This window comes from Homalodisca vitripennis, chromosome 7, assembly GCF_021130785.1.
Source record: "Homalodisca vitripennis isolate AUS2020 chromosome 7, UT_GWSS_2.1, whole genome shotgun sequence".
NCBI lineage: Eukaryota > Metazoa > Arthropoda > Insecta > Hemiptera > Cicadellidae > Homalodisca > Homalodisca vitripennis.
This window is the reverse complement of record NC_060213.1, coordinates 58894347-58909612: the sequence shown is the minus strand read 5'-3', so window position 1 is coordinate 58909612 and position 15266 is coordinate 58894347. Positions and strand designations below refer to the sequence as shown.

Genomic DNA, 15266 nt, shown 5'->3' with positions numbered 1-15266 from the left:
TAATGACATGCAACAACCATTTATTTCTGGACTCAATGTTCCAGGTAAAAAAGTGAAAAGTATTGTATCTGCAACATTTATTTAATAAAAAATCCCTGGTTCACAAGTCTAGTGTAGAATGGGAGAAATGTCATGTTGATTTGTCCTTTACTGTCAGCTTTAGTATTTCCCGCTGGACTCCTGAAAAATTTAAAGAACAAAAATGAAGAAAATGAATAAGAATAATATGTAATCATTTTACTATTTTGTATGAAAATACACACTTTACATTTTTAAACAAGGCAGAGGTTTATTCAAATGTAACACAGTACATAATACTTTAAAGTTTGAAAAATTTTGAAGGTTTTAGATGTTTTTTGCAAACAACACAAAAAGAAATAATGAAAGAAGTTAAGAATAATTATAAATCTAAATCCTAACGTTGGTATGCAATTCCTCCCTATAGCCTAAAAGCTCTTCCTAAAAAACTAAGCAGTCCATCTTCTTTTATTACTAATGTCACAATAAAAATGGTCGTCTTTCCATACCTTCCAAAATATAGTGTAGTAACACCATATTCTTTTTAGAATTAATGGGACAATTTATTGTTCAATATCCATTCCTTCTGCTGTTTCTCAAAATGTTTGAGAAAGTAATGAATGATCTATAGAATGATAATCATCAACATTATGACAAAAACAATTTAGCCACGTTCGCCATAGAGATTTATTAGGGTTACAGTCTATTGCAATGCTCTGTCAAATGAAACACTCTGTCAAAAGTATAGGGACACTATCAAAATACTGAGACATATACTCTAGTACTTAAAATTTGCTAAATTTATTATGTTATGCTATTATCATATAGCCCATGCAAAATAAAATACAACTGATTTCACAGATTTTTTCTATTTGTAAAAATGGCATAAAAAACAAAAAAGTACTTATACTAAATAATATAAATAAAAAATATACTTAAAATATACAACTCTAGAAATGACAAAACTGAACAAATGGTTTTAGGCATATAAATAGGCTATTAATTAAGGAATGTTTAGCCGGTCTTACAATTATTTTTTAATTGGGAGAAATCTGTCACAAGATTAAATTTGATTTTTTTTGGAGGGAAATTTCCACTTAAAAGTTCCTAGTATTATAACGTACCTAATTTCATAATTGAAGTCATTATAGTGCATAAAACCTTCACAGCCATTTAGATCTGAATTTCATGAGTTAATACAACTGCTTAAACCGCTGTTGTCACTATTTGATTTATGAACATCTGACAAATCTTAATTTACACTATTTTTAAGTTAAATTGAAAATTAAAAAAAAATTAATCTCATATAGGCTATACAGATATGAAAATATACGAATGTTCACATCAAAAGACAACTAATGTGGGTGTTATTAGTCTTTGTATTTATTATAAAAGTTTGATAGTAACTTAAAATATATATCCGTATTACAGTTCTGACCAATCACTGCTTATTTAATATTTGCCAAAATGTACAGTTAAAAGTATATTTGTACAAAAAACTTGTCACTTTCTTATCTGGATAAACTCTGTACTCAACAGGGTTTCCAGAAAAAATTTAAATAAGAAAGATTGTTACAATGTTATGTAGCTTACTCAGTTTTACAAAGATCTTTAAAATGATGTGCCACAGGATCTATCTTGCTATTTGAAATTCAAATCTGTGAGTCTCATTTTCAGGCACATCCTGTATTTAAATGTGAAAAAAAACAGTTTTGTCGTATTAGATTTATTACAGTTAGTTTATTGCATAGCACTGTCAAATGGTTCAACCACAGGAGATTGTGGCTGGGTGGTCTGAAACACCTTGATTACAAATATATACAGCCGACTCTCGATAATTCAAACATTCGATAATTCAAAAACTCTTGGTAATTCGAACGAAAAAGGCCGGTCCCTTGAAAAACTCTTGCTATTTCGAAATTTTTCAATGCATTTTGATACACTCGGTATTTCGAACTTACCGCAGAGGACAGATTAATTTTTTGAACACGCAGTAATTCGAAGTCTTGTCGGCGGAACTCTCTATAATTCGAAATGACGTAAACAAATTGAGGTTAGGCCGATACAGAACACGCAGTAATTCGAAGGTTCACTCGACAGAACTCTTTGTAATTCGAACTGAGAGTCGGCCGTGGGAAACAGCATTTCAACTTATTCCTGTCATAACAAGAAACTTTGCATCCTGTGTCCCAGAGCATACTCTTTGCAGTGTTGGTTTATGTTTTGCGCCGTGTTGTGTGGAGAGTCGTGTTTGTTGTGTGTAAGAAGTGTTTGTCGTGATGGCTACTAAGCAAAAATATAAATGTCTTTCTCTTTCGGAAAAGAAAGAAGTGATCGCGGCGGTAGAAAGTGGTAAAGCGAAGTCGGAAGTTGCAAAAAAACATTTCAAATCCCTGTGCGAGTACCTTGTCTACCATTCTAAAAAATAAACAAAAAATAGTTGAAGTGAGTTCCGTAGCAGGAAGAAAAAGAACGACAAAAGGTGAATATCCTAGATTAGAAGAGAGTGTTTAGTCCACATGGCTTAGACAGTGTAGAGATAAAAATGTTCCTGTTGGAGGTTCGCTTTTAAAAGAAAAGGCAAAGGCATATGCTAAAGAGCTTGGCATCCCCAGCTTTGCAGCAAGCGAAGGCTGGTTGACTAATTTCAAAAAATGTAAATGGTATATTTGTTAAAAAGGTTTGTGGGGAAAGCGCTAGCGTTAGCGACAGTGTGTGTTCCGATTGGCGTGCAGAGTTGTCCCAGCTTAACAGAAAGTTATGAACCACACAACATTTTTAACACCGACGAGACCGACTTATTCTTTAAATGCATGCCGGACAAGACATTTACATTTAAAGACGAGAAATGCCACGGAGGGAAACATATAAGGAAAGGTTAACTCTTCTGTTGACTGTTAACATGGATGGTTCCGAAAAATTGAAGCCCCTCCTCATCGGGAAAGCAAGCAGCAAAACCTAGGTGTTTTAAAGGTATCCAGTCATTTTCCGTAACCTACCGCTCGAACAAAAAGGCGTGGATGACAACGGGGAGTATTTAACGAGTGTTAAATTCATTGAACAGCGACATGAAAAAACAAAATCGTGAAATCCTCTGATTCCTTGATAACTGTTCAGTTCCATAACAACCCTCCAAATCTCTCGAATGTGAAAAACTTCACTTTTTTGCCACCAAATACAACATCCAAGTTGCGCCTCTAGACCAAGAGGCATAATTCAAAACTTCAAAGCATTTTACAGACATGAAATAGTCAAGATTGTACTGGATGGAAATTGACAGTTAATGAAACTCCAAACATCTCTATTCTCACAGCCATGTTGATTGTTGGAAAAGTGTGAGTCAAACGACAATATTTAACTGTTTTTCGTAAGTCTGGATTCTGTGTTAACACACCCGATGAAGAACTTCAAGTTGTGCAGCCAACACCTTGGGAATCTCACCCTGTAATAGGAGATGTTCCATTTGAAGATTTTTTGTGCAAGTTGATGCTGATGAAGTTGCAGTATGGGGAACCCTTACTGATGCTAGACATCTTGGCCGCTAAAGATGAAGAACAACCTGATGTTGATAACGATGAGGAAGACCAGGAGTTCCCGCCTGTCACACTGAAGGAAGCCAGCACATCCTTAGAAAGCTGCGCCATTTTCCTCTCCAGGTAAAAGCATTGCAATAAACTACTGTAGTTAGCCAATCAATTTGTTAAACTGATTTAAAAATGCCATATTCTCCACACTGCAATTTATCCATCATTTTTTTACTGAATTTGATGTCCGAAAGTAAGCGTAAACTTTTTTTTAACCTTAGGGTCTTAGGGCTGTAAAAATCAGCTGTTTTTGTTTAGTTTAAAACTTCAATGTAAATACTGTATGTCATAAGTTATAATACAACCAACAAATTACGTAATTTTCGGCATTTGTTACGAAATACGCTGTGACAGTTGTTTTCTTTCTTTTCTTTGCTGACAGAAGTTGGGCCGGAAGTGTTTCGACCACTATTTATGTTAAACAAGGTCGTCGATGAGGCACGAATCAACAAGAAAAAAGCAATCAAAGATAACAGATTTTTTCAATTAACCATTAGAAATTAATGTTTTAGTTAGTTTGGCCGTATGACATTGTGTGTTTAATAAAAAAACTCTTGGTAATTTTCGAATAGTTTTTCTTTTCCTCTCAATAAATCGAAACTCTCGGTAATTCAAAACTCTCACTAATTCGAATTTTTTTTGCATGTCCCGCCAATTTCGAATTATCGAGAGTCGACTGTAGTATGTATACAATGCTATATAGCAAACCTTGTGAACATCTCCAGACAACTTCCACGTCAAAGACGTCTCTCTCCTTGACCAACTTCTCGAACTGCCTGGTACTGCCACCAACGCCGAAGTAATACGATTTGGCTCCCACCAGACTGATTGTTAAGTCTTAAATATAATTTATTTACAAGATAAATCCTTAAACATTGCAGTACTAGCTACTGAGTGTTTGTGAGCAACTTATTTTGTTTTCTAGCACTTGAGTTAATTAATATTGATGTGATCATAGCATAGCTGTACAGTCTAGGTCACCCTGGCTTCTTCTATGTTTAGGTGGAGGAACATTTTTATAAATATTTCTCTATGGTCAGACAGCGCCCCATTCTATATTTAACTTATAAGTTAATTGGCATAATTATATTGTCGGACAAGTATTTTTGTGATCCTAAAAGTATTTAATTTATAACCATTACATTCAGTTACTTTGAAAAGTCCAGATGAAAAATAATTAACGCTAAGAATATATAAATAAAAACTGAAGGTATTATAACTGATATCTTCCTATGTTTTCTTTTTAGTAAAAGTAATAATTTATTGTATGTTGAAATGTTTCATTTAATCTGGATAAGTGAGAGTGAGAGAGAGAGAGAGACCAGAGAGAACAGAGAGAGAGAGAGAGAGAGAGAGAGAGAGAGAGAGAGAACAGAGAGAGAGAGACCAGAGAGAGAAACAGAGAGAGACAGAGAGAGAGAGATACCTCAGTCAAACAGATAAAGTGACGGTATTGTAAATACATGTGAATGCATGCTCCAATGACTATAGTAATTTTATTCTTTACTGGTTTTTTTTTTTTTTAAACTAAACTATTATTTACTATTTTATTACAAATTAAAGGATTCATATGTTTATTTTGTAATATTTGGTGCAAACACACACACACAGCAGAGCTGAATCTCAACTGAACTCTTCTCTCTACTTTACTTTTCCCCTTTTTTTTTGCCGATCCATGCACCACAGTCAACATCACCTATTATGGAGTTGTTTTTCTCTCCAGTGATGACATCAAACCCTTCGATGCAGTTTCTAGGAGGTGGATTTTATTTTCTGACTTTTCTATATATTAACGTACTTCAAAGCATCTCGTTAATTAAATTTATTCAGATTTAGTTGATTATTGTTTTATTTTCCTCCGAAAACCATTATAATTACTTTAGTAATTTGTAATCTGTTACAAGCCGAGAACAGATACTTTATAAAATAGATAATATAATATTTCCAATTGTTAGGGAGAAACAAGCAAATATAACTAGAGCATTTAACCCAATTAATGGTATTAGCTCTCTAACTAGTGATTAGTGTCACAAAAATAAAAACAAAACCATTGGTAAATCATTCATTTAAAATTAACTATTCATAGCTGTGTTGTACTTTTGTACTAAACTATAACAAATGAATACAGTCTCGTTATAATAAAGAATGATGTAAAAGGATACGCAGTTCCTGATGGCTTGAGTAACCTCTGGATTGTGTCATGCAACTTGAGGTAATTGTCTGGGTTGTAGATCGTCTCTGACGAGACAATTAGGTCACAGGTGAAATCGGCCAGTTTGGCAAACGATTCCCAGTCGCCAGAGAAAAACCTACATCTCGTCAGCTGGTTTGGTTCAGCGTTGAGCTGCAAGTTCGGTATAGTCGCATACTTCAAGACATCAGCATTCTGTCGGAATTCATGTCAGTCAAATGAAAAAGATATGAAGGATGCTATATCAGAGGACCAAGTGGTGGAAATAACACTCACATAATCTTGAAAGTAAACTTGATCAGCACCGAGTTTCAATGCCAGTATACCCAAGAGACCAACGCCACAGCCCAGATCCAACACTGATGCACACGAGACCTGAGAGCGCTCCAGATAGTTGGCAATGTCGTAGGTACATTCCCACACTTTCAGTCCTCCTAGAGAAAAATAAGCAACATCTTTACTTTAAAATTCCCTATTCCCTATGTGTATGGTCTTATACACATTTCCAGTTGATCATTCTTAACAGAATGATATTATATATATATATATATATATATATATATATATATATATATATATATATTTTATAGAATAGGAATGTTTTTACTGTTGTTCAATTATTGAAATTACACTACATTGGATAATAGCCTGCACAAAAAAAGTAAATTTAAAAAGATCAGCACAATCAAAACATTTATAATACCTAATAAGATAGTTTCAGTTAGTTCAAGAAATTTACTTAAACTATGAAGCACTGAAATTACACCATATAAGCCAAGGTTAGATGTTGCAAAAACTCAAAAATATATTTTGCCACAAAAAAAACATATTCATTATATTTGTAGCACAACACATAACTAAAACAATAAATTGTTCAACAATAACGCTTCAACAAGAATATTGCGAACACAAACCGATCGTTCAAGAAAATGGCAACTTACTGAATTATAAAGCGTAACTTTGACTTTGTTTTGCAGAAACGTCAGGATTAAAATACACAACTAGTTTATTTGAGCCTATCAAAGTGCCAATTGTCTTGATAACTTATAAATTACACAAACAATAACTACTTTAGATGGGAATATTTTCGTAGCTCTTATGGCAATTTAGGAACAAGGCAAAATACTGATTGCAGATTTAAAATCAAATATAGTTCATTGCTCTAAAACATTAATTCTAGTAAAAAAACCCTACAATGAGCGTGATTTTGTTTGTACTTGATTTGTGTTTTCAGAAAAATCAATTTAGCTGTGATTTTTCAAAAATGATGTAAATGTCAGCTAGTGGTGGGACACAATCTCTCATGTTTGAAAACTTGGTAAATAGTTTTTATTGTGATTATACACATTGTGAGGCTGTGCACGGTGTGTGTTACATTAAATAGCAAGTTCGATTGGTATAGCTCTGCATTTTGAGCACTATTTCGCAATGAAATGTTGATTTGTAACAAAGGCTGCCAAAATGACTAAATTGTAGCTCCACGGCCACCGAAGGTGACATTCGAGAAGGCCCACAAAGTAGCTCCACAATTGTTCTAGGGTTAATTGATTTCACATTAACATCTAATAAATCAATTAGAAATCAATTTTCTTTATATTTTAGTTTATTAATTAAGAGCCTCACCACATCAAAGTGAACAAACTAGTTTACATGTGATGTGGTTCCAATGGGAAATAGAGAGAGTGATCAACCGCAACCTCCACCCACCGTATTGACCTCATCAATAAAAAATTAGCCCACAATCTGGAAAATATACAAAATATATCTAAGTTGTAGTGCAGTATTTAGAATTAAAACTAGTTTCCAGGAACTGAATGTTCCAAATTTTCCTGGGGGGGATCCATTTACTTTAGTGATCAATTTTTGGATCTGCCTTTGTTTATTATTTTACTTAAAGAATTAAATCTGATCACAAACCTCAGAAACATGTCCTACTATGTATTGGTGAATATGAATGAACATTGATTGTAAAGGAAGTGTGAGGTGTAACTTTTGTTATTAGCTAAGGTTACTGCGTTGTAGCCAGAAGTTATAAAGTAATAATAGCCTGATAACCAAAGCAAAGGAATGGTCCCACAGTTTTAAATTAAATTCAAATTTGGTATACCTAGAGTGTAACTCTGTAAATTATTTTCAACTCATACTCTACCTTCATATAGTGATGGAATCAAATCTGAGTGATTTTCTTCTGCAGTTGATATATTCTCATCAATTTCCAATTTCTCATCTTTTACTCTCTTAATTATGCTTGTTGGTTTTATATAAATTATTTTCTCTAATCTTACACTTGCTACATCAACATCATTCTGATCATGTTGTTTATTATAAACAGTTTTTTCGTCACATATTAAAATCTCTTTGGAAGGAAGCCAGTCTAAGTTTCTTAAGGCACCATCACCTGAAATCAAACCTTTTTAATACATTTGATGTGACTGGAGCCAGGAGTATTAAGGCAAACACAATTTTTTACAATATATATAAATTACTTACTCTAATATTACTTGGTAATAAGTCAATTAATTTAAAACAATATTATAGATATGTATTGTATAGTAATGAATTAAAATTTTAAATATAATATAAACTTTAAATAAAAGTCTTAACACATTCACTGCTAACGTCTCCAATCAGAGACGCGCTGAACTTACCCCTGCTGCTACCATCAATCCAGGGTCTTCTGCCTTTGTTTTCTATATACACTAAAATTTGTTAGCACCCAATATGACTTTCAATATTTTTCTTAGCAGTGACTGTTTTAACAATTTTTTAATGCTTGATTCATCTTAAAAAAATTGAGAAAACATTTATCTAAGCATAAATCTTTTAACACCTACATTACATACAATCAATTTCCCAATCTTAGAGTGAAAATCCATGACGAATCGGTGGAAAATCCGGAACATTAGTGTGGATTGAGTTGTTACACAAAGCTTTTGCAAATATTCACTGATCAGTATTCTCAGATACCAAAATCAGTTGCATAGTGTCATACCCATTCAATAATCAATCTTTTGATTGTAATTAATTCCAAGCATTGTTTTTAAAATATTCAGTTACGTTTACGTACATTTTAGTGAATAAGTTTCTCATTGATTCAACCCAGTGTTACAAGTACATTCAATAACTGACATCTAAATTTTCCAGTAATGTTGAAAATTCGCTAACGCTAACACAGTTAAATTCACAAAAGAATAATAGGATTTCAGACATTTGCTATTGTTACATGTTAAAAAAACATATAGCACTAGGTTTCAAGGATTGAAATATACCCTTCAACTAAATTTTGAAGACAATGATGTGTAAAACCTACAATGCACGGCAATGGATTGCCACTAAAAAAAGGAACAAGAAAATAAGGGAACATACCCATAAACTGCTTAAAATCTAGGAAAAATGAACCCAGACATTGTAACTACACAGAAGTCAAGAGCACAAATACACGTCACATCAGCACGGGTGAAAGTGCTACCCAGACAAAGACAAAGACTTTAAGCATTAAGACATTTGTGAAAGTAACATTAAGATAATCAATGTCGGTATTTCATTATGTATCGTGGCGTATCATCTGAAGCAATGAGACAGGAAGACAATAGTCAGGAGGGAAAAAGGTAAAGGCAGCCCCTGGCCCTATGTTTTGGTCTAGGACCTTATTGTCATGGTGTGTGTACAAATTTTGTTGGTGCAGGCTTATTTGATTGTTAACACCTTTATAGGTTTCCTAGTTAATTCTTTTTTTAATATTGTAATCAAAGTTGTCTACCCTCAACCAAACCGTTGTCTTAACAGATGCAAATGTTAAGTATGAACCCTCAATAAGTTTGCTTTTTAATAAATTCCCTTTGCTTCCAAATAAATTTGTTTAAAAAAATCTGTTTTAATAAATTGCCAATATATTGGCTTCATCCCATTTCATGTGATTTTCAAATCAGCAATTTAAATGTTTTTCCACTGGACGATGTAATGATGGCAAATTTCCAAAATTCTAGCCTACTATTCTTTTAAACCTTTCATCGTCAATAACAAACTTTAAACAAAGAATTAAATTGATTAAATATTTCAGCCTTGTTGTGGGAAAGTTATCTCAGGGTAAACAAATGATAAATTCAAACTAGCAATAATACACATCTCCTTGTACAAGTAAGTTGATGGAGGCGGAAGCTGTATTATGACTGGCTGTATCTTAACTAAGAAACAACCAACAGCGACAATATGGCTTCTTCATTCCTGTGAAAATTAATGCAATCTTCTTCGTTGAAGTAATTTTCTCTCTTAATATTATCCCTAAAGTTTCTATTACTATTCTTGGATAATCATATGGAATCTTTACAAGTTTATTTTTTTTTTTATTACATGTTTTGTTTAAGATGTGTGCACTGCTTAAAAAGTTTTTTCTTTGCTAATGGATGTTAAGTAAATGTTAATGATAGATGGTTTTACTACCTCCCTCTTGACAAGTGTCCTTCGGAACAAGCAGAGCAGAATGGTGCAGTTCAATGTAACAGTTCAGTGCCTTTTATGAGATTAAAAGCCTTTCCAAAATTTAAGTGTTAAGCCTATCTGTTGTTTTATACATTTAATTTTTTAGCATTATCCTTTTGAAAAACAACAAATATTGAGAAGTGGCTAAGATAAACAACACTTACTTATTATTGTTAAAAATTAAACGGGTAGAGTACGGTTACGATAAGCTGATCTGGTTTTTTATATCCATATTGATAAACAATATTAACTCAACTATAACTTTTGATATAACAAACTGATACTGATTTTTGAACAATGACTAACTTGTATGAAAATTAAACGGAGATCCGAAAGGTGACTGGTTTTATTACAGGTCATTGGATATTCCGAAGTCACCTGAACAGAATAGGTATTCCAGTTCAGGAAACACTGTGCAGGAAATGTGGCGAGGCTGACGAAACAGCCAAGCACGTCATATTTGAATGTCTGGCATTACAGAGCAAACGCTCAAGATCCCTAGGTGTTCTTATGCATACGGAAGAGGCGTTGGAACAGGAAAGCATTGTTCAGAAGATCTCATGGTTTTGTAAAGGCCTAGGATTTGATACAGCTTAAACCTGGGAGAGGGTGCACAATAAGCCGGATGGCTGAGAGGCAACTACCAGGCCTAGGAAACCTGGCCCTCTGTTACAAAAAAAAAAAAAAAAAAAACTTGTATGAATTATAAACACTTTTCATGTAATAAACATATTTTCTTTTATAGATAGTAACAGACAGTCTAAATCAAGTGGAGGACCGTGAAACGAAGTTTAAAAACTGGCATATAAGCCGACCTCCTTGCATATCATTTGTAAAAAAAAAATTTATAAAGAAGATGCTTCAACAACTTCTCGAAAGCGGTTAATCATCGCTACCCAGGAGAAAACATATAAATAATTACGCATATTTCATATTATTATAAGTGTTTTATGTTGTTATAATTTCATTATTATGTATGAGTTTTTTTCTATTTCCAGTTCTAACTGTTTGATTGATAGAGCTCATACATTATTCATAAGATTATCACTGTGTACATTATATTAATTATGTTAATTAAAAATATTAATATTATGACTACAGATATGCTGATATAATTCATAAACGGGTATCAATTTACATTAACGTGACCATGGAAAGGTATGTTCATTTTTTTCCTGAAAACTACAATTTTTCCTGAAAACAATATTGAAGAAAAAATTTGTCTGCAACAAAAATCAAAGGAGCTACGATTTTTTTAAATCCTCTGAAAACTCCGTTTTTGACAGTTTCCTATAACTCCGCGTCTGCTCAAACTCAGTATAGCCAGATTTTAAAAACTGATTATCATACCAACAACGAGAAATTATCATACTTTCACATAAAATAATCGTACCAAACACATTTAATGAAAAAGTATGTTATGTTTGTATAATAAATTAGGTCATAATTTATAACAACTCATTTTGTGGGGTATTTGGGTGAATACCTTCTTAAGGCGAAATGCCCAAACCTCAATGAGCGGATCCACCATTTCTGGGTTGCGGCTGCAAAACTGTACCCACCTGAACATTAAGGTAAGTGATAAGTTACTGAAATGATGCTGACTAATACATTAATCCTGTCAACGATGCCTGCCCGCTGCGCACTGCTTACTCTTTTAGAAAAATCATTAACTCGAGCTTGCAAAAGTCGAATCCCAGATCACGTGATGCCCCTGCTCCTTAACGCAATAATGTCCGAAAGGCATCAATATAATACAATAATATACTTTCCCCCCAATTCATATGCACCTGTGATAATAATACTTGGCTATAAATGCCCAACCCATGAATAAAAAGTTCATTTTCCATGGTCACGCTAATGTAAATAAATACCCCTAAACGGGTATTCATTTAATGAATATTAAGTATCGATGAGTATACTAATCAATAAAAAAACCGAGTCCGCTTATTGTACTCTACCCAATTAAACTAAAAATCTAAAAAAAATGAAAACCAACACATACCCTACCTGACAGAGAACCCTCTTTTACTTGTGTTTGGTCTGATACAAATCCGAATTTGAACATGATGGATAGATATCACAAAAATTTGAATATTATAAGTGAGTACATAAATGCACATTAATTATTGCATCTGATAAAAATATACAGAGTTTACCCTTTCCAAATTCACACAAAACATTACCAAGGCAATAGGTTATGTTACTGTTATTGTGAGTTTTATATTTAGGTTAACTTTGGTTTACGTTTACGTTCATGTTATTGTTCGCCAAAGGATTTTTTTCCAGTTTTCTAAACAGGCTAAAGAACTACAATGCATCCAACCTCACTGCACTGTGTTTATAATACTACAAATCGTGCTGTATTGTATTCTTAGCTATGTAGAGAGTAGATTTTGCAGTCTTATGAGGATTCTAAATTAGTCTAATCAATAACTATTGTAAATATTGTGACTTTATTTACAACAGAAAATCATATTACGTGTTCAATCTACCCTTATATGTAGATAACTTATCGTGTCGTGGAAAAGTTATAAACGATGTTTTCGAGAAATACAAATTTCTTATTGAATCATTGTTGCTTTGCTGTATATCTAAACAAAAAACTCAGTTGAAGGGCAGTCCAACCTTGATAAAACATATTTATTTATCATATTCTGAATTTAATTGTTTATTTTTTCAGAATGTCCTCTTTCCATTGATACACAACACTTAATATTATTCTATTCCAAAATCCACTGAAATAGTTCATAAAAGCTTGCAACCATGTTTAGAACAGTTTGTGTGAAGTGTACAATTCATATAGTACTGGATCCTATGTTTCAAGTTACCACGTTATTTCATCCTCATTACTTTATTTTAAAGCACTGTCATTTGACAGTAGGTTTAAATACTGTCCACTGGCATTTGTCATGGACAAGTTCATGATTTCAAGACCTTCTTCGAAAGTACATTCATGGAAAACCACAAATTCCTAATGTGTCGATGAACAATGTAATCCGTTAACGGTTTACCGTGAAAGATTCGTTAAGCTTGCGGGCCCTTAACAATTAGATGTTTTTGTTACAGTGTTAGGCTTTAAAAAATATTTAAAACCTAGTTTTTAGTATTTAGGCCTGGAAGCTGGAATAAATATGAAGCGAACCCTAAAATATCTTGACGAACAGTTGGTTCAGAAGGCTGGGAAAGCAGCATCCGATCTAGAAAAGAAAGTTAGACAATTAAGGACTTTTTTATAAGGAAGCTATATGACCTTTCTTTATCAAGAAAATAAACACACACAATTTCCTACAGTGCAGGACACCAATAAAATAATATAAGATATGAAACTGTTATTTTCTTGGGTTTTCCCATTTTCTTGCAAAATTTTATTTTCTTGTTTTGTGCACCGATACATCCAAAACTACTAAGTCTACCAGAACCAAGTTTTTCACAATTTTTAGGTATTAAATTCTAATTTTTTTTATCGAAAGCGAAATGAAAAATCTCATTAAATGAATTAACCAAAGAGTTTATGTATAATATAAAAAATAGGTCTCTACTAGCATAGGTGCAGAATTAATACTTGTAAGGTTTCTCACCATTATAGTAGGTACGCATATGCATTTTTCCAAGACCAACATTAAGTCTATATTTTCTTGATCGGTACTAGAAAGAATACTTAATTGTGGCGTCTTAAATTAACATAGATAAACATTAGACTGGAAATGGATTTAAACGGCCCAAAATAAAGCAAGGAGTACTCGTATACGTTTTTTTTTGACAAATGTAGACTTCTCAGTCGTGTACATGTAAATGCATATAAATATGAAAATATGCGTTGTTCTTTAAGACAACGAAGCAATCTCAACTATGGCACCAACTATTTTTGGACGGAGGTAAATTATAAAGAACAGAAGTAGACACTTTTTGACCTAAGTAAGTTTCCGAGACTTACATAATTTATGCATATACATTCTTGGCTAGAGCAACAAGGCAAACTCAGCTGTGGCATTGGGAATATAACTAAGACTATTTGATAAACAAAAAAATTCCTACGTTCATAAAACCGAATTTTGTGTCCTTTGCAATTTCGCTTAATCCACTTAACCACGGACATTGATATAATATGTACCAGATGTATGACTACTTACGTTTGAAACAGATCATAGCGCTCTAATATTACATCACTAAGTGCTTTTACTAAAAATTCTAGGAGATTTTTGTTTTGACGTGACAACGTCTTAAATTAGGTTGCGGCTCGGAGTCACTCATGAAAAAGTGTAACGCCCGGTAACGTTACGATGCCCGTCCAGTGGGTCCGCCGCACGGGATCCGCACGGGATAAAGCAGATAACTATGTTTATTCGTGAAAATGTGGAGTGCTTAGATTCGTCATTTACAACAACTACAACAATAAAGGTAAATAATTGTACACTGATATTTCATTATCGTAAACTATGATTGATTGATTAATTGTTAGATTGACACAAAAGTTGAGAAACTGAGTTTATAGGTTATGTCATACTATTGACAAATGTTGATAGTGTTAAGTAAATTATTAGTTTAAATCACTCTGCAATCAATCGTAATTCAGTCGATTGAGAAGAAACAGCGCGTATTGCTAGTCAAACATTTAAAATAACAAATTATAACCTCTAACCTGTCATAACAGTGCGACCAAACAAACGAACTAAACCGAGCAATCACCACGCGCAGAGTTAGAATTTAACTGTGTTTAGCAAGAATTTCAAATTCCAATTTTAGTAAATGTTTTATTCAACTTTACCATTTACAATAACAAATTTTAATTAATTTCAAATTATGTACAATGTTTTAGTAAACAAAATATATTTCTATAGTTAAAATTTGTGCAATTCTTATTTTCATTCAATTCCTTGTTCCTATTGTGCAATTTAATAATATTCATATCAATAAATATTCTACCGAGAAAAAGACGTTGTCACGTAAAATCTTCGCCCGTAAAACCGACTTTACAGGCAACCATAATTTTT

The 15266-nt window shown here is 33.0% G+C and overlaps 1 protein-coding gene across 2 annotated transcripts; it reads right to left on the bottom strand.

The window, feature by feature from the left end:
* Positions 1–60: 60 nt before the first annotated feature.
* Positions 61–14222, bottom strand: LOC124365866 (histidine protein methyltransferase 1 homolog). Of its 2 annotated transcripts, none has more exons than XM_046821956.1 (6): positions 13854–14222; positions 7943–8191; positions 6070–6227; positions 5765–5988; positions 4311–4426; positions 61–180 (listed from the first exon to the last, which is right to left on the bottom strand). In XM_046821956.1, the coding sequence occupies exons 1-6, from the start codon at positions 13876–13878 to the stop codon at positions 131–133; spliced, it is 822 nt and encodes a 273-aa protein (XP_046677912.1). In that variant the 5' UTR covers positions 13879–14222; the 3' UTR covers positions 61–130. The 2 variants fall into 2 exon arrangements, with proteins under 2 accessions (XP_046677912.1, XP_046677911.1); XM_046821955.1 differs by lacking the exon at positions 13854–14222 and adding an exon at positions 12283–12518.
* Between the last annotated feature and the right edge of the window lie 1044 nt (positions 14223–15266).

What these genes read in the sequence shown, in the direction of transcription:
- LOC124365866 (XM_046821955.1), bottom strand. Translation starts at nt 12,340, where the DNA reads ATGTTCAAATTCGGATTTGTATCAGACCAAACACAAGTAAAAGAGGGT. An exon ending in GATTCCATCACTATATGAAG is followed by an intron (nt 6,228 to 7,942) that starts GTAGAGTATGAG and finishes ATTTTTCTCTAG; the next exon opens with GAGGACTGAAAGTGTGGGAA. An exon ending in CTCAAGCCATCAGGAACTGC is followed by an intron (nt 4,427 to 5,764) that starts GTATCCTTTTAC and finishes CTTAACAATCAG; the next exon opens with TCTGGTGGGAGCCAAATCGT.